Genomic DNA, 18,691 nt, shown 5'->3' with positions numbered 1-18,691 from the left:
CTGGGGCTCAACCTGCTTATATCCTTCAGCATCTTCAGGTCCTCCAAAAATCTGCTGCACGGATGCCACAGCCACTCCTCATTGCTGCCATATCGCTCAGATTTTGACTCAACTCCATTGGCTCCTTATGATCAAGCACATCCATTTGAAGTCTTTATGTTTGGTTCACTGCGTCTTTTATGGATGGGGCGCAGAATACCTACAGGCTAAATTTCATCCCTAGACGGGCCTTATGCTCCACTGATGCCGGTCTGCTGCTCGTCCCTGCGGTGAAATACTGCTGCGTTGGTGGCCGCACCTTTTCAGTGGCAGGGGCTGGCCTCTGGAATGCCCTACTTCTTCTCCTCAGAACTACAACCAACCACCTTGCCTTCCGTAAAGCTCTGAAGACTCTTTTTGTAGTTGGTGTTCCATCACCTTCCTGCTAGGTTAGTGCCAAGATGCCATTGGGCGAACATTGCGCCGTACATATACCTGTTAAATCAAATTAAACATGCAACAGGGCTAATTTGAATGTAACAAATTATGTTCAAGTATTGTGAGCTCAATTTGTCCTAATATAACTCATATCCAATAATGTGATGTTAGTAACGAAAAAGTACTACATGAGGTACACCTAACATGGGAATCTGCTTTCTATGCAAACTGAGCTACAAGTAGAGTAGCAGTCGGGCCTTTGTCGGATTACTATTAACTTGGCTTGTAATCGCAATAACTATGAGGTTCGCTGGTTTTCCCTGCATTTTACGCTATTCCACTAGATCTATCTCTTATGTATTGATACTATCAATTGGGTCATTTCACATGCCCTTAACACACCGACACTGATCCCACACTGATGTGTAAGTTAGGGAACTATAATTCGCCATTGAGGAGCAATTGTCGAACATGGCCGTTTTCCAGCCCAGTACATTGTGTTAAGACTCATTGCACATGCGCATGATGCTACGAGTACATGGGAAACACTAAAAGTAAACTGGACGGTGGGCGCGATCCAAAACAGGACGTGGAACGCCATTGGGCTGAGAACTTCATTGTGATATGGGGCATCTTCATAACGCAGGGTGAGTGTTGCTCCATTCAATATTTTTAATAGCAGATGGGACCATTCTAAATTACTCACTTAGTCAATCAAACGTGAACTACACCTAGTAACATGATTTCAGCTACCTTGCAACATAGTAGTGCACTACCAGTGGTGGTCTTCCCAGTCTGAAATGAATTGCATGGAGCAATCCAAACTCAAATATTTTCTAACGCATACACTAACCAGCATAACGCACTAGTGGTTTGAGCGGATCATATCGAATTTTTTGAGTATTGTTCTCAATCTACAGGTCTCCAAGGATCTAACCCTATCAAATCGTGTTACACCTTACCAGAGTGGTCAGTCTAAACTGGGTTAGTGGTTTCAAAGCCCCCATCACTCCGTTTTATTTGTACATTCCACGACACAAGACCAGAGCACGGCATGTTACCCCGGTTCATTAAAGTCACTTACGCCTATTCACTGGCAATTACAAATACCAATTTACCAGAGCTGGGGCGTATAATAAAATTGCTTTCCAAGGTTGCACGCTATTGTTTTATAGTGGGAAGTCTTCAACTCGCTTAAACCTTTGAACAGTTATTTATGCAGCGCGATCCTCGTGCTAAGTAAACTAGGACGCATGTAAAAGTGAGACGTTTTTTGCACAGTGAAAGTGATTAATAGAAACGTTATACCAAGTTTGTGAATTTACCCTCTGGCCTCAGGAGAGTTCCAGTGTAGGTGTTTCTCTTCAAGAACTCTTAAACAGCGACACATAAGAGGGCCTAACTAGTGTCTAGATGTTCCATCAGCGATTATGTTTCAACAAACATGGGATTTGTAGTTCTGAGGTGTGCACCAAGGGGCTTTAGATTAGAGAAACTACCAAAGCAAGATGAAAACTATCTGGATGACCAAAAGAATTATCAACGTAAAATAAGGCAAAGCAACACACTGCAAGGCAATCTTAGAAGGTTGAGACAAGCAATTAGAAATAAAACCAGCAGTTAAAACGTTATTCCAAGGAGACTTTTGGAGAACAGGATTTATTTATTTTTGAATGCAGTAGGAAAAGAAAGAACTAAAGGAAAAGGGTGCAGGATGTACATAGAATTCAAGTACTACGGTTTCATTGTAGTTTATTTTTGGAATCAAAACATTGCTGTTCAAGTTTTCAATTTTCTACTGCAAAATTAGCTTAAAAGTTCTTATTCTGTGCATAGGCAGAGAAATTCACAGGTAAATGCAAATAATGAGAGGCGATTGCTTTCAAGAAGTAATGGAATGAAATGTGATGTGCCAACTGTAACGCATGGGGAATTGAGCCAGTGGGTGCAGAACGGTTGGAGAGGGACTGTGGGGTTCAGCAGCTCCCACAGAAGACTTGAGATTTGGACCCAAGGACGGAGCTAGGGTTGATAAAGGAAGTGGCCTTTAGTTGGCGTGCTACGACAAACATGGTTCATCCTGCATACAGAACCCAGTTACAGGTGAAAGTCTTGCAGCTACTTGTTAGCAGGGGGTTATAAAACAAAGGGGCATACACAAACAGATAAGGTACTTGTTCCAAGTCTGCTATGGGAGACCATCTTCTCAGAAGGCTAACAAACTAATAATATTCGCCACCCTCAGCAACAAGTCATTGAATCAAAATTAGGATATTAGCGAGGAGAGAGCAAGAGAGAAAAAGGAAGTTTCATACAAACAAGATGGCAGATGTTTGTAACATTACATTTTACATTAAGGGGCTCCCAGCCTCCAAAGTATCCGCTTATGGATGTAAGACTAGAGGCAACAGGAGTGTCTCTATGTAGGCTCTGCAGCTTTGGAATTCCAATCCCCTGAATATCTGTTTTCTTTCCCAGATGCATTCATTTAAAAAGGCATCTAAGACATTTCTTTTCAACTAACTAATGCTTGAATTATGCACCCTGTTAACAGCACATCTTTGCCCCTAGAGACAATTTAATTTGCTGCATTCTGTTTCCTTTGTTACCATGCGCAATACAACCTTCAATGTCGACATGCGGATATGGCTCTTCACCAGCTTACAGAGGCCATTTGGTGTTTCACATAAAGAGACTCAGGCCATGCACCAAACTCCCTGGAATGACCTTGCAGGAGCCCAAAAAGACCTCCAAATTGCACTCTGCATGCAAAATTACCATCTCCTGATGTGTCAAATGTTTCAGGAACCCCCATAGCCTCCCCCATGAACTGAGGAAAGCTACACAGCAAAATCTCAATTTATTATGAAGGGAACACACGTTTGCTAAATCAAAAAGTATTATTTATAGGCCAAGTTTCAGCAAGGAATAGATTGTTTGTATTGTGTAGCTGGACCATATGATTTCACTTTATATGGATAAGCCATCTAACCTGTAACCACAGCTTGTAAAAACACAATTATGTTTGGGGTAACTCATAAATGTGCCTTTGTAGATGAAGGTGATATGAACATTGTTTCAGAAAACTGGCCCTTTAAGAGAGATGAAAGGTGCTGGTGAAGACAGGATGAGGTGATTCCTAGAGGACAATTCTTTCAAAAGTAATAATTCAAAAAGAAATCTGTCAGACAAAGCAGCTTAGCCAGATAGGGCTCTCAAAAAACCCTGCACTTTTGTGATAAAATAATGAACTACTTTCAAATGTCATACTCGACTTAATTTGTGCCAATGGAAAAATCAGCTGGGCAGGATACATTTGTTCTTTCTAAATGATCCACAACACACTTAAGAATGTGGAGCTATGAGCACCCCAAATACGACAGAGAAAGGGTTTCCTAAAAGAGATACTCACAGAAGAAGGCACAATCAGAGGAATTCCAGGAGGCGGGTTCACTTCCGTAGCCAGGATTGGGTTGAGGATCTCAAATTCAAAGCTAACCTTGCCACTGTTCTTCAGCACCAGTTCAGCTTCAGCTACACGGTCAAAAGGCTAAAATAAAATAAGTGTGCAGTTCAGAGAAAGACATAGCTTGGAAGTCTAGGTAGGAAAGTAGATGCATTAGGTTGAAGGAGGAAGATGCAGTGCATCAGGCGAGGAGATTAAGAGTTGGGTTTGAACCAAGTTGGGGCAGGTGCAGGCCCAATTGGGTGGTTGAAGAAGGGTGTGTGGACTTGGGATGCTGGAGATTGGAGGGAGCAGGGGCTGGAAGCCTGTGGATGGGAAATGGTTATAGATTTGAGAAAACTGAGCCGAATATGGGAGAAGCACTGAGTCAGGAAAATGTAGAGGCATGGCTGGAGGGCTGGGAAAGAGAAGAAAACTGATGAGGCCAGGAATGGGTGATGTAGTGTGAGGCTGTACAGGCAAGAGCAGGTCAGGGGAAAGGTATTACTTAAGGTGGGGGAGAGAGAGAGAGAGAGAGAGACGCGTAACAGGGAGTGATGTAAGTTAAGCTGGGAGGAGGTGGGGAGAGCTCAAAGTTAGTCTGTGGAAAGTAAATATTGGATGATTGAGTGGAAGAGATAATGCTAGAAGAAAATGAATGAGGACACAGGGGCAGTGCAGTGAAGCAGGGAGACAGATGAAGTTGAAGCAGTAAGTGGAAGCCAACTGAGTAGAAAAAGAAAGCTGAAGTGAAAACTGTGGTGGTGGAATGTGAGATGAAGAGATGACTGAGGAAACTTGGTATCTAAGACAGTGATCAGTGATTCCAGTGATAAGGCAATGTATTTGGATGTGGGGGGGAAGCTTGAAAGGGAGACACAGGTTGAATGACAAGTGCCTTAACGAGGAGCGGGCCGGTTGAGTCAGCAGGGGGTGGCAGAAGTGAGAAAAAATACACAGTTGGTGGGCCTAGTGTGTCTGAAGCTTATAAAGTGATTTGTTACAAGAGCATACTTTCACATCGAAAGAGGAATCTTGCCATCAAAAAGATATGAAAAAGGATTACCAAAACATCAGAAACAAGAACACATTAGAAAGGTAGAGCATGCAGCAGCTTTGAATCTAAATGCCACGAAGCATGGTGAGAAAGCAGGACAACACAAGCCAGTTGATATATGCACTCCAAAGTGGCTGAATGCAGGCTGCCTGGAAAGAGAACCACCACGGTACTGTCAAGTTATCACACAATCCACCAGGCAGGAATAGTTGGAGGATAAGACATTGGTTGCTGTACCTGTAGCCCATAGTCTATCTCCTTCTTGTCCAGGTCATAGCAGACGAGTGATGCTTCTCCCCGCAGTGTAATCTCATAGGTAGGGCCTCCCTCCACCTCACACAAAGCTTTCACCTGAGCACTGATGCCACTATGTCCAAAAAAGGTGAAGGACAACTGTTGGCTCTCATTGGGCTCAAGCGTGCCATAGAGGGGTAGAATATCAAATACCTGAAAAGGGGAAGGAAATTAATGCAGAAGAATTAAAGTTGGACATAAAAGCAAATCATAAAACGGAGATCTTGCTATTGCTTTCTCAAAGCTATCACTTTGCCTTGCTGGAAAGAGCATCATGACGGACAGCAGATTAGATTGATGGGGAATTTCAACTGTAGAAGTAGTGGTTTATTTAAGTATATCATTTGGTTCAATAATTTGCTCATTAGTTGTGGTAGTCTTTTGTCTGAAGTACTACGACAGTGATGATGAAAGCCAATGAACTGAGGCACTAAGGAAAAAGCCTAAATCTTACTGACACTGAAATTGTACAACAGTTGCTAAAAAGCTGTTTTCCACACGAAACAGTTTACCATAGTCATCAAACCAAAAGAAGTTAATATTAAGTCAGTTAGAATAAAACAAACAGGATCAGATAATACATTTCTTTTCTGGAATACAATTGGTAAGGTTGTGTACTTCAGCAAAGGCAAACGTAATGCTAACAGGGACCCTTTTACTGACTCATTACTCCGCACAGAATTATTTCATTGTGCAGAAGTTGGTCTCAACATTGGGGGAGGGGCTGGGGGTGGCCTGAGCTGATGCTGAGATCCTGCTTTCATCCGAGCAACGACAGTCAAGACATTTTGAATAAGTCCAGAAATACACTCCTAAGCAAGGGAAAGTGGTGCCCATCTACTAAACCCACCCCGGGTGAAAACCAGAGCTGCGGGACTGCATATAACGGAGAACTGCAGGGACCACTCTGCGAACCAAGATGGCAGCCACAGCGAGCGACAGGCACTCATGGCGGTCACCCACAAGATCCGGATCTCTGGCAGCCCGCCGGCATGTAATAACGCAGTATACCCTGCCTGCTACCTGGGCAACACTGTTCTGAACCATCGGTGGCCACTGCCTGAGAGCTGTGCTCCGCTGCCGGGTCGAGCCTCTGAGTGCACAACGTCACCCGGTTTCCTGCAGGAGCTGGTGCCTGCGGTGAGGGACGGGTGCTCAGGGCTTTGTCGTGGACATTGCTGCCAGGACCATCTATTAGGGTCTGGCTCACCAGGCGGTCTGCCAATATATGATAACGCAGTGTAACCTGCCTGCTACGCTGCCCACACCACTGTGAATCACCTCTGGTCCTCCTCAGGCAACAAGACATGGCCCGGGACCTGCATCCACAACCCTAGGACCCACTGTGGGGCGTGTGACTTCACCCAGCCACTTGCCGGAGACGGAACCTGTGGGCCCCGACAGCCTTGCTACAGCGATTGCCACCAAGACACTGCTCCTGCTGCAAGACTCTTTTCTTCCTGCCTTTTGCTGTGCGGTAAGTGAATGACTGTTCTGATACCCCGAGGCCTCTGCCAGCATGGGAATACAACCGGCCCCGCTTACATAACAGTTTGCACAATGTGCCTGACAACTGGGTTGGGCAGACAAGAGGGAGTTACCCTCCATCTTGTTTCACCCCCTCTCCCGGAACTCTATTACTCATAGTCTGCCACGGTGCCACCTACTTGAACTGAAAAAACTATTGTGCTGCGCGCTCCAAAACCCGGCACCGGCCCTGCAATCCAGCACCTTGCGGTGGACCCCATCTGCCGCCACACTGCCCCAGGATTAATAGCTTGCACGGCCTACATGGCCCCATATAACCCTAGATTGCCACAACTGAGGAGATTGACACAGGCTGATTCGCCTCCCCCCTGCCTCCTTCCTTCCTTTCATCACTGTGGGCTTAGAGCTGGACCACAGCACCCCCCCATTGTTCAGGATAAAGAGGCATAAACAGGGCATTGTGCTAACAAGTTCACTAAGGAGAACTTGTGGCGGTGACCTCCCGCAAAAAAACTGCCACCAGAGCGGCCAGCTGTGGCGAGACCAGACACCTGAACTGCTGAACACATAATGCTACTTGCTCAGTAACAAGACCCCTTGTATCTTGCTATATAGCTATATAGCCAAAAACACTCCTGCAACCTGCCGAACCTCTGGCAGACAGGCTCTACCCTGTGGAACCCTATTGCTTGTGCCCCAGTGTCATGCCCACCTGGCAGCTTAGCTGTTAACAGATTGCTGTGCCTTGGAGTACGCTACTGCAAAGTAGTATACCTGGGCTTCCCCAGGAACTGCCCTGAGAACACAGCTGGGCCCCGGGCTGGATGACTAGACACAGCATAATCAACATTGCGCACCGAATAAAGTGGCAGCATGACACCAATTAAGAACAAGTCCATGACAATGGAATCTTTCGTGACAAGGGAAAAATTGCAACGCTGCACATGCTGACAACCCGAATCAACATCTGCCCCCTCCGAACCCGCAGGTCCCACAAGAGAACCAAGTTCTCGCAGCAATAGCAGCCTTACGCATGTCCCTGGAGTCGAAAATAGATGAAGTCAAAATTGACATGCAGCTCCTCCGACAAGACGTCAGACAACTCGCTGAGAGAGTCATGTCTGCAGAGGTCCTTCTTAGACTTAGGATTTAGGACTTAGACAAAAGGGTCAAGGAACTCGAGAAACTAAACACCACCCTAGAAATGCGTGCAGAGGACGCTGAAGGCAGATAGCACAGAAACAACATCCAGGTACTTGGCACAACGGAGGGATCTGAAGAGTGCAAAATAGTACAGGGTAGCTCAAAAGTCTCTATTTATTTATCCAGACTATACGCCAGTAGTTCAAAGGGCCAGGAACTTGTTCATCTGTATAAAAGCAAGAGTGAGACAGCTAAACCTTAAATATATGCTACTGTATCCTTCAAGACTCAAAATCTTCTACAAAGGCAAAGCACAATTCCTGGAGACCACAGAGGCGGCCGTCATGTGGAGGGGCCACAATGACCTGTCCAGCAAAAACTACTTGGAACCATGACAAGAGATGCAAAACGCAGTTACTCACAACAATTACAGGACCTAGGCCCCAGGTCTTGCCATGAGCTCCAACTACACAAGACTATCAATTGTCACTGATCCAAAGAAACGCCTGCATTTCGGTGAGAACTAACTAAAACCACCCAGGAACAAACAGACTCCCCCAAATGTGCAATTACTGTTTTTTACCTCTGGCGAGGGCGGAGCCCAGCTACGCACTGTTGGTGTTCACCACTCAGCCCCAAATTACTAAAGGTCTACAGCCCGTTGCTGCCCCCCCCAACGCCTGGTACACAATGGCCAGACCAAGCCTTATAGGTACCGGATTGCTTGAACAGCCTGACCTTGTTGGGGACCATGTTCAAGTTTGTTTTTTTATGTCATCCATACAAAGTGTCTTTGGGAGTTCCCACCCGGTGGGTGAGACAGGCTTTAGAATTGTTGAGCTGGGGTATCAGTAATATTCATGGGACTCCGGCAGACTCTGACTCAATCTGCCAGAGGGCTTTTGGAGATAGAACAGTTGTAGTACCCCTTTGGAACAGAAGTACAGGCCACAAGAGGGCCAACCAACATGCACTGCTATGTCAACTGCCATAATAATAATCTCATGGAATGTTGCGAGGCCTTGGATCCAACCTCCGCAGAAACAGGATAAATTCATATATATATATATATATATATATAGCGCAAAAGGATATCCATTGTGCTGCTTCAGGAGACACCAAAAGAACGCAAGGAGGTGTAAGGGACACAAATCCAACCTCTAACCAACCCTCATGTAGGTTCACAACCTTTAGATGCAAACAAAAAAGAGTTAGGGGGGCAACGTGATCTATTGCATCAAGCTGAATGCCAATGGGAAGTTAGTTATCAAAGGGAGATGTGCTTCTAGCGGATTAAATCGTGAAGCATAGAAATGTACAAAAATAGAGAATTTTATTGGTGTCCGGACATTTCATCGAAAACAATTGGTCGACAGGACATTTGGTCGACGTAATTTCATCGAAAACCAAATGGTCGAATTTATTTTAAATTTATATATTTATTTTTAAGGTTGTAGTTTAGGGAAAAGGGGTTTTTTAGAAAAAAAAGGGGGTTGGGGGGGACTCCATGTTTCCCCCCCCAAAAAAAGGGGTAAAAATAAAAACCATTTGTCCAGTCGACCAATTTGTTTCGATGGAATGTCTGGTAACCAATTTTATTAGGTTTCAAAAACATAAGCAATTTCCAAAAATGCAACAGGTTGCACTACAACAATGTGAACTAAAATTATGTATGCAGCTATTGTCAATTACTCAAAAAAAACAATACAGTGCAATAATGTTTCAGACAGCAGTCGATATTATGGGCTTCTAATGGTCAGCCCTATAATGTTGGTAGTGTCAAAAAGTGTCTTGTGCTGTGCAAATCACGCAATTCAAAACGCATCCAACACTCCAATCATACTCATCATCACTCACTCACACACATACTATCAACAGAGACACACCTGCTCCCAGAGGGGCAGGAGGCACTACTGTCGTGCTGGGGATGGACAGGGTACAATGCCACCTATTCCAAGTTTGCTAGAGGAGTGCTCACCTGGATTGACGGCACACTTCCCTTCCAATTACTAGACATAGAGAGAGACAAGGAGGGGAGATACCCGATTGTCAGAGGGTATCTTGAACACAGGGAGGTCTGCATAGTAAACTCATACTTTCCAAATCACAACATCCCAGCCCACGCTCACACACTATGTAAACTAGTAACAGCTAGGAGTGATGGCCTTGTTCTATGGGGCGGATGATTTCAACTGTATACGGAACCCTGCTTAGGATAGATCATCCCCTCTAGAAAACAGCCCCTCCCCAGCCTCTACAGCACTGAACACGATGCTAAAAGACCTGGACTCCGTTGATTTCTGGAGGGAAATACACCCAGACAGCAGGGCCTACTCCTACTACCCCCCCAAACCCCATAAGATGCACACACAAACTGACTATTTCTTTGTGTGGTCAGTGCATCTTTCAGAGATCATTAGCAAGGAATACATGGGTCGCACAATATCGGACCACTCCCCCTTGGTGATTGAATGGTGCCTAGCATACCCTAGACGACCTATCCATACATGGCGCCTACATAAAAGGGAACTAACTGATGTGGCTTTTAAAGGGTATTGGCAGATTTCCTAATCAACTTCCTCGAGAACAATGTTGGGAGCGTGAGTAGCTGGGGCACCATATGGGAAGCCATGAAGGTTGTGACCAGAGGCAAGGTCATAGCTAGGGCTGGGGGCATCCGCCGGGTACTACATGAGACCCTGGAGTCCACGGAAGATGAAATTAAAACACTAGAGACTCAACACCAGGGCCAACAGTCCACTGAAGTAAGATTGATAGAGGCTCGACTACTCCGTCTAGACTGCCTGGGCACATACAGAGAGGTATAAGCCCGGGAGATTATTGGCATGGCTCTGCAAAGGGGAACACCCCAGACCACAGACTACGTTGCTCTATGATGAATGCGGGACCCCTTGGAGATCCCAGCTGGTGATTAACGAGACTGTTACCTCCTTCTATACACAATTGTCTAAGCACGATACGCCAGTTCCCCAAAAGGACCTCAACAAAGCGTTCGCCCAGATACGCCTCCCCAAACTCTTGGACAGTCAACGAGTTTCCCTGGACTTACCCATCTCTGCTGAGGAATTGAGCAAAGCCATTGCTTCCCTGCCTACCGGAAAGACAACAACCACAGATAGGATCCCCTCTGGGATCCCCTCTGAATTTTATAAGACTTACAATACAACCTTGACTCCAACACTGCTGAAAGTATTCACAGAGACTTACAACGCAGGCACGATCCCAGCTGGCATGAGGGAGACCCTAGTGATACCCATTCTCAAACCCGGGAAACCAGCAGACAGGTGTGAGTTGTGCCGCCCTCTGGCAATGCTAAACTGTGATATAAAGATTCTCACAACTGTACTAGCTAGACGCCTTCACACAGTTATCACAACACTGGTACACACAGATCAAACAGGATTTGTCCGCGGACGCAGCACAGCCCTGAATCTTAGAAGACTTCAACACATCATTGACCAGACACAAACTCGCAAAGAACATTATGTGGTGGCGTCCCTAGATGCTAGTAAGGCATTTGACTCGGTTTATTGGAAGTGGCTGCTCGCATCATTGGAAAATTTCGGGCTAGGCCCGAAGTTAATCCACTGGGTCAAACTCCTGTACACCTCCCCGATGGCTAGACTAAAGTCGGGTAAGCAGATATGCAAAATATGGAATAATCAACAGGGTACGGGGTACCCGCCAAGGCTGCCTACTATTGTGAGGAACTCATGGTGACAACAAGACAGACAAGTGATCACAGTTCAAGGGTGTTTAATGAACAATGAAATGGGGTATGAAGGTTGGAAAAACGCCTAATCTAAACCTAATTCTAAGATGGGAGCAAATGTCAACCATCAAATGAAAAAAAAGGTAGTCCTAGTGGCGTTGTGCCAAAATAAAAAGGGTCTATACTAAGAAACCTATTGCCAAGCCTCACAATTAATACAAAAAGGGGTGTGGGATATTTCTCATAAAAAGTGTCCTCAAATAATATGTCAGGATACGGTTGCCTGGATCTTCCTTCCCCACGTTTTGGACATGGGGGTAAGATGGGCGCTTGGAGCACAGTACAGTGTCTGGTTTTTGCAGCACTAGACGACCGTTCCAATGGTAGTTCTCAGGATCATCGACAGCCAAGTCTTGTTTCCCATGAAAGTCTCTTGCCTTCGGGCCTGGGATGTTTCAAATAACAAAAACAAAAGTTCCTTGCACACATGAAAGTTTGTTTCCAAAGTTCAGTGATGGTGATGGTTTCACCCCTGGGTCCCCCTCTTCTGGGCTGACCCTTCTCAATCGTATTTCTTAATCTTATATTAGTTCTCCTCTTGAAGTTTTGGATAATGGCTTTACCCCAGGATCTCCCTCCGCCGGGCTCAGACCTCTCTTGACTGTCAGTACTCCGGTGATGATTTCACCCCTGGATTTCCCTCTGCCGGGCTCAGACCCCTTTTGACTGCTAGTACTTGGGTGATAGCTTCATCTCTGGCATCTGTCCTTCGGGTTCACTCTTGCCATCTCTAACAACTTTTCATCCTTGGATCCCCTCTGCCGGGCTCAGACCCCTCTCGATTCTTAGCCTCCCTTCAACGGGTTTTCTGTGGCTCTCGATCAGGGTGATAGTGGCTCACCCCTGGGTCTCCCTCTTCTGGACACTGACCCCCTCTTTACTTTTAAGGTTCTCTTTTACCTAGCTCAATATTTGCAGGATTCACCTCCCTTTCTTCTCATTTCTTGTAAATCAAAGTCTTTCAATTGTACTGGGATTTTTCTTGACCCTCTGTATGTGTCATGGCCACAGGCCGCAGAACACAAAAACCACACCATCTAGAGATGGGGGCAATGGGTCACTTGACTCACTTATGTCCCTTTGGGACCCATAAACACAGGGGCCGTGGCTGGACTTTATATAGAAATGTGAGCAGGAACACTTTATTTCAGTGCAGGAGTGCTTTTACTTTATTTCAGTGCAGGAGTGTTTTTATTTTACAAGAACTTTCCAGGAGCTGAAAGCCTTTATTCCAGAGAACATCCTCATGTGCTGACTCATCGGGTGTGGCAGGCAGGCTTTACCTGGTAGGCGTGGCTTCAGAAGCTCAGCTATATAAGCTGCTCTGGCCTTAAGGCCGGTGCTTCGCGTTACTGTGCACTCGCATGCAACATGACTCTCACCACTGCTTGGACCAATTTACTTACCTTTGAAACCAGGCTTTCTCCTGCATACTCACCTCCAGTAAACCGGTGCTTCATCTGAAGACTCATCTCCTGACATCCAGTGATCGTGATCCCGACGGCGCAGCACCGCACTCTGCATCCACTAACTCGGACCCTGTGAAGAAGAAGAAAGACAAGGTTAGAACATCCGTCCTAGGGCTGCAACGCATTTGAACCCTGCGCGCCCCCTAGTTAACAACTTACCAGCTACTGTACCGCTGCAACTTCGTTCCTCATTCCCTCCGGCTGTCGCCTCAAGCTCTGCAGCTTCTGCCGGGCCGGCAACCAAAAGAGCAAACATCAAAAGTGGAACAGACAGCAATACAAGACAACAAACTTTACAATACAACAAAAATAGACGAGGAAAGACAAAGGCAAACAGGAACACTTACCTGAAGTATAGTGGCTTAGTCGCAGCAAGACTGGACTACCACGTGCAAGGGACCAGTGAATGAACTCGGTCCAGATCATACAAGCGCCCCTGCCAGAAGCAGCAGGATGGAGTGCTCGCCAAAACTAATCAACAGGTGAGCTTTCCAGGGACAGCGCATCCCACGGGTACCACGGTTTGGGAGAAGGGGTCTGGAAGGGGATCAGGTGCACAAGCTGGCATACTCACGCCCCCTCTTCTCGGCACAGGAGCAGTCCCGAGCAGCATCACCTATTACCACCAGTCACCACATAAGCGCAGAGGGCGAAGTTGGACCTGAGCGACCTCACCCCCGGGATGGCTGCAACTGTGCCCCAACGCCTCCGCAGAGACCAGGTGAGCGTAACAGTATGACCACTATGACCTATTCCACTGGCCTTCTTACGGCCTTCTGGTATCAGTAGTTTCTCTCATATGGGGCTTGACCAGAGTCTCTTGAGTTAGCACCCACATGGTGCAACTCTCCCTCTGCAAGTGGTCTCCCCTTCACACTCTTTACAGTTCATTAGCTTTGGTTCAAAACTTGCTGCTTTGCGATTCCCACTCATCAAAGCCTGGTTCTTATCGGTTCTCCCCTCAACTCACCGGCTGTGTCAAACCGCTTGGCTTTTCTGGAGTCAAGGCCGGTACCACGGGTGCGGGAGCTTCCCTCGCTCTGGCTTATTGGCATAGGCTTGCCCCATGTACCGCTGACATCTGCTGCAGGTACTCTCTGGCTCCACCTGTTATCCTGGTGGGGAAGGGGAAAGGGCCGTCAGGTGTGTGTGTGATTTTGATCAATTGCCTGACTTTGTCTGACCCTTGTACTCGAAACATGTCAGGTAAATGGCTCTAGTATTAGTCAGTTGTCCTTTGTGTTGTCTGAAAGTGTTTGTGTTGGAAAAGGGGGAAGGGAGGCAGTGGTTTGGAATGTCCTACGTGATGTCCTGGGAGGATAGCTCAGCGGCAACATGCTCTCCTTGGAAACAAGACGACACAAAGCAACACAGGTCCAGTCCGCGCTTAGAAGCCTTTGGGTGTTAAGTGCGTTATAAATATGCAGCCAAGACATATTCCTGTAACAGGACCTCGATGCCCCTAGGCTGTATGAGCGCTTTAAAAATGCAAATAAATAAAATAAAGGTTGGGGAACAGGTGTTAAAGGAAGGGGGATACCGCATCTCACCCGTCGGTGTGCCACTCCCACTTCTCGAGGACCCCCCCCCCCAATCAAGGTGAGCCTCCCTCACTGGTCCACCCCCAGGAACTGGATCCAATAACGATGGCCGTGTCCTGGCCACCTGGATGACAGATCCTCAAGGTTTACACTGGGAGACACCTTAAGGTTTCTCATACTATCGCCTATGTTTTAAATACTGGTTATGGAACCCATAGTGGCATACCTACGGCAAGAATACCTACATGCAGGCATAACGATAGGCTGCTCCAAGCACCGGGTATCGCTCTATGCGGACAACGTCTTACTTTACCTTTGTGAGCCACGACACAACCTTCACATGATACTAGAGGTGCTACATAGATTCGCTGAACTCTCTGGGATCTTGTTCAACAGACACAAATTCTGTCTTTTCCCACTAGCTGGCCTTTGCGAGGCGAGCCTGGCTGATCTTCCCGACTTAGGACTTCCTTGGAGACTGAATCGTTCAGATACCTAGGGATTTGGATCGCGCGCACACCCAAAGAAACACACAATTGCAACACGCTAAAGGTACTGGGAGGCCGACAGAAGTCTAGGTCCTTCTGGTCTAGACTGCCACTATCCGCCACGGCAGAATTGCCATTATTAAAATGATAGTGCGCCCAAGATTTCTCTATGGCTTTACAAATATCCACCACTACACAGGAGCAGCCATTTTTCGCTGTCTAGACTCGAAAATCAGAGACTTCATATGGGGTGTGGGATGCCACAGATTAGCCCTCAGAGTATTACAATGACCATACAAAGATGGGGGGGGCTACAGTTACCTTATCTCGAACTTTACTACCACGCCGCCCAACTACGTTTCGTCACACAATAGCTGGCGGATCCCCCCACAACAGAATCACGGCTGCTGTAGCATCTAGTGTTCCCAGCCAGACTCAGCAAACTCCTGTGGCTCCCTGTGGGCTGCACTAACGCAGTCCCAATGTTGGTAAAACTAGGCAGGCAGATATGGCACAGGCCAATGAAGCTCCTCAAAATACACAGTCCATACTCATCGAATGTTCCAATAATCCCAGATGTGTGCACAAACATAGCAGACAAGCGAGCTGCCAGACTCTATGAAGAATGGGGGTTTATACATGGGGTACATGCATGAGGATGGCCAGTTCAGAGATAACGATAATCTGTCACAGCAGTCGGGCCTACCCAAGGGCCAATTTTTGCAGTACATGAGAGTGAGGAGAGTAGCAAGACATAATTGGGAGAGCTGGCCAGAGGAACCTTATGTACTTACTGGAGGATGGCTGGAGGCCAGTGACCAGACTACATAGTCTCCTACTAGAGGGAATTAGCTTCAGAAACTCCAAACTTAAACTTAAATGGGATGCAGACCTGGGTTCTGTTATGTCTGACCCGGAATGGGAACGAGAACTCAGCTTCCCTAAACAGATATCCCGAAATGCCACGTTTAAATTGCTCCAAATTAATGTTCTACACTGCACGTACATGACCCCCAGCAGGGTAGCTAAATTGAATGCAGAAGCTTTGTCCCAGTGCCCCCAGATGTCACCAAAAAGAGGCAGACTTTATACATATGTTACAGAACTGCATAAAAGTACAGTCCTTTAGGTCCCAAATCGAACAGGCTTGTAGGGCGGTGGGAGTTGTCAGATACTCCTGGAGCCTAATGGAGTGCCTGCTGGGAACACACCCAAGACAAAGCAAACAAACATACCGTCAGATTTAGGAACTTGGCATGTATCCTTACAAAAAGGCAAATTGCTATGCAATGGAAATCACCAAAAGCTCCCCAGTATAAACGCTGGCTACACGTCTTCAAAATCTGGAGCGAGACAGAGATGTGGGCCTGGGCAAAATCAGTATTGACACAGGATGATAGCCTCACTGACACGCTAGAGGCATGGAAAGCATTGGTGAAAACTATGGTCCGTTCACCAGACGACAAACCACCATGAAACAGTCACAACACTATATAATGGAATATCTGAGACCATTACCCCCAGGAACACTCCACTTCGGCACCCGTCCTGTAAATGGCCAGACACTGAGCCTCAACAAGTCCTTCCTACCAGTGGACCCTGCACACCTGCTCAGTATATAAATCGGACTATGTATGCAATGTTGTTTGGTGCTTGACTTAGCTGTTTCATGGGTCCTCCGACTTCAAATAAATACATACAGGAATGCAAATGATCATTCACCTGGCACCTGTAACCTAATACATATGCCAGGCTGTGCTTATGACAATGCCCATAAACAATGGCCCAATAAATATCCAGATGGGCTCCGCTAGGTGACCCACACATACAAGGCTGGGCAATATGCCATTGGTAAAACCATCACCGCCAACCTTGCCACAACCCCTGAACTAACAGGTTACCACACTCCTGACCAGTAGACAATTTGAATTTGTATGGAATGCTTGTTTGTTGTTTAGTTAAATGTTCTATTGGCCTTCTGGCAGGCTGCAGAAGTGGCTGAAACGTTATTGTATCACTTCTAGTATTGTGATTTACTGTAACCTATATGTTGTCTTGAAAATGCCAATAAACAAATGTTTTAATTAGGCTAGTACAGCATCGGAGGCACCACCGATACACAAGGTGCCGTGAGGATGTCCTTGCAGCCTTCATCAGTAGTGATTATGTCCAAGCTTTCTGAGGCATCTGAGGACAGAAGGGCATGCCAATAAGCAGTCTGCCGAGAAGACATTGTATCCATCAGAAAAGTAAGATACTTAACTTGTTCTTCTAACATACCATTCTTCACTTCCGATTCCTTATCTTTGAAAGATTGTACTAGCAATACCTGCAAACGTGGATGACGAAACCTCTGATGCACCAGGAAGCATAGCAAAGAAAGCAATAAAAGATGTGCTGAACTACCAATCTGCCTCAGCCCTAGAATCTGAGTCCGTGCAGTAGTGCCTTGCAAATGTGTGCAGAGTTGGCTAAGTCGCCAACCTGTAGATCTCCTGACAGGAACACCTCTTAGGAAAACGGTTGTAGCTACACAGCCTACGGTAGAATGTGACTCAATCGTCTGCAGGGGAGACTTGTGTGCTGCCTAATAGCAAAATATGATCCAGGGGACAATTCATCAGGATGCATTACCAAAACCACAAACTGCAGCTTTGTCAGCTGGTTCTCATCTGATCTGGTGATAATAATGGCTCAAGACTCTCCTCCAATCAAGTGTGTGCATCCTCTTCATAACCTTCAAATGGTGCAGTGGTGAAGAGCCATCCAGAAGCTGCATTGCCTGGTTCAAGTACAATTCAATTATTTTCAGTACGAAGGATGCCTTCACCTGCATGGGCACCTTGTCCTTGCCAGAGGCAGTATAAAGCCTGTCAGCTGACAGGGCCTGCAGCTCAAGTTCCCTCATGGCCAAAAAGATGGCCATCAAAAAGCAAGATATCAATGGCAAGAACGGATATAATTAGGCTCGAAAGGCATAGTCATCAGCTGGGAAAAAACAGATTAAGGCACTGTTGTGCCTGGATGCATGGTACTGGAGAGTCACAAATCACCAGGTCCTTCAGGAACAGGACCGGAATGGGTATCTTAAAAAATACTGCAGTTCAGGTTTGTGCATGAAAGTAGTAAAGGCAGCCAGATAACCCCCTCATCGTAGATACTTGCAGACTTCCTTTCACCCGTGACAGTGCAAAATCCAGCCCGCTAGCCCCAAAGCCATTGAAAGGATCGATCTTCTGCAGTTCACACCATCTACGAAAGCACAGCTATCCAAAGGAGTAACATGTCCTTTTAGTTTGCTTCCTGTCGCCAACAATCAGATCCTGAACCTCTTCAGAAAGATGGAGTCCATGAAATCTCAGGCATTCAGAAGTCAGGGGTGGAGATGAAGGTACCCTGGGTCCAGATGAAAGACCCTAACAAATTCCTGCATCAACAGGTCGGGAACAGAAGGATCCATCAATACAACCTGCAGCAAAGGTTGTGCAGGTCCACATACCAGACCCTGCATGGGCACTTTGGAGCCACCAAAATCATGATTGTCCTATAGAACTTG

The 18,691-nt window shown here is 46.4% G+C and overlaps 1 protein-coding gene across 1 annotated transcript in view; it reads right to left on the bottom strand.

Moving 5' to 3' along the window:
* Positions 1-18,691, bottom strand: part of HYDIN (HYDIN axonemal central pair apparatus protein) — a 3,273,799-nt gene that overhangs the window by 1,920,471 nt on the left and 1,334,637 nt on the right. The window contains exons 27-28 of the mRNA XM_069654775.1: positions 5,157-5,366; positions 3,830-3,967 (exon numbers count right to left, since the gene is read on the bottom strand). Of these exons, the coding sequence (XP_069510876.1) occupies positions 3,830-3,967; positions 5,157-5,366 (348 nt within the window). The remainder of the gene's footprint in view (positions 1-3,829; positions 3,968-5,156; positions 5,367-18,691) is intronic.

Source organism: Ambystoma mexicanum, chromosome 1p (genome assembly GCF_040938575.1).
Source record: "Ambystoma mexicanum isolate Mex_15411 chromosome 1p, UKY_AmexF1_1, whole genome shotgun sequence".
Taxonomy (NCBI): domain Eukaryota; kingdom Metazoa; phylum Chordata; class Amphibia; order Caudata; family Ambystomatidae; genus Ambystoma; species Ambystoma mexicanum.
Note: the sequence above shows the minus strand (reverse complement) of the source record. Positions and strands in the feature narration are given on the sequence as shown.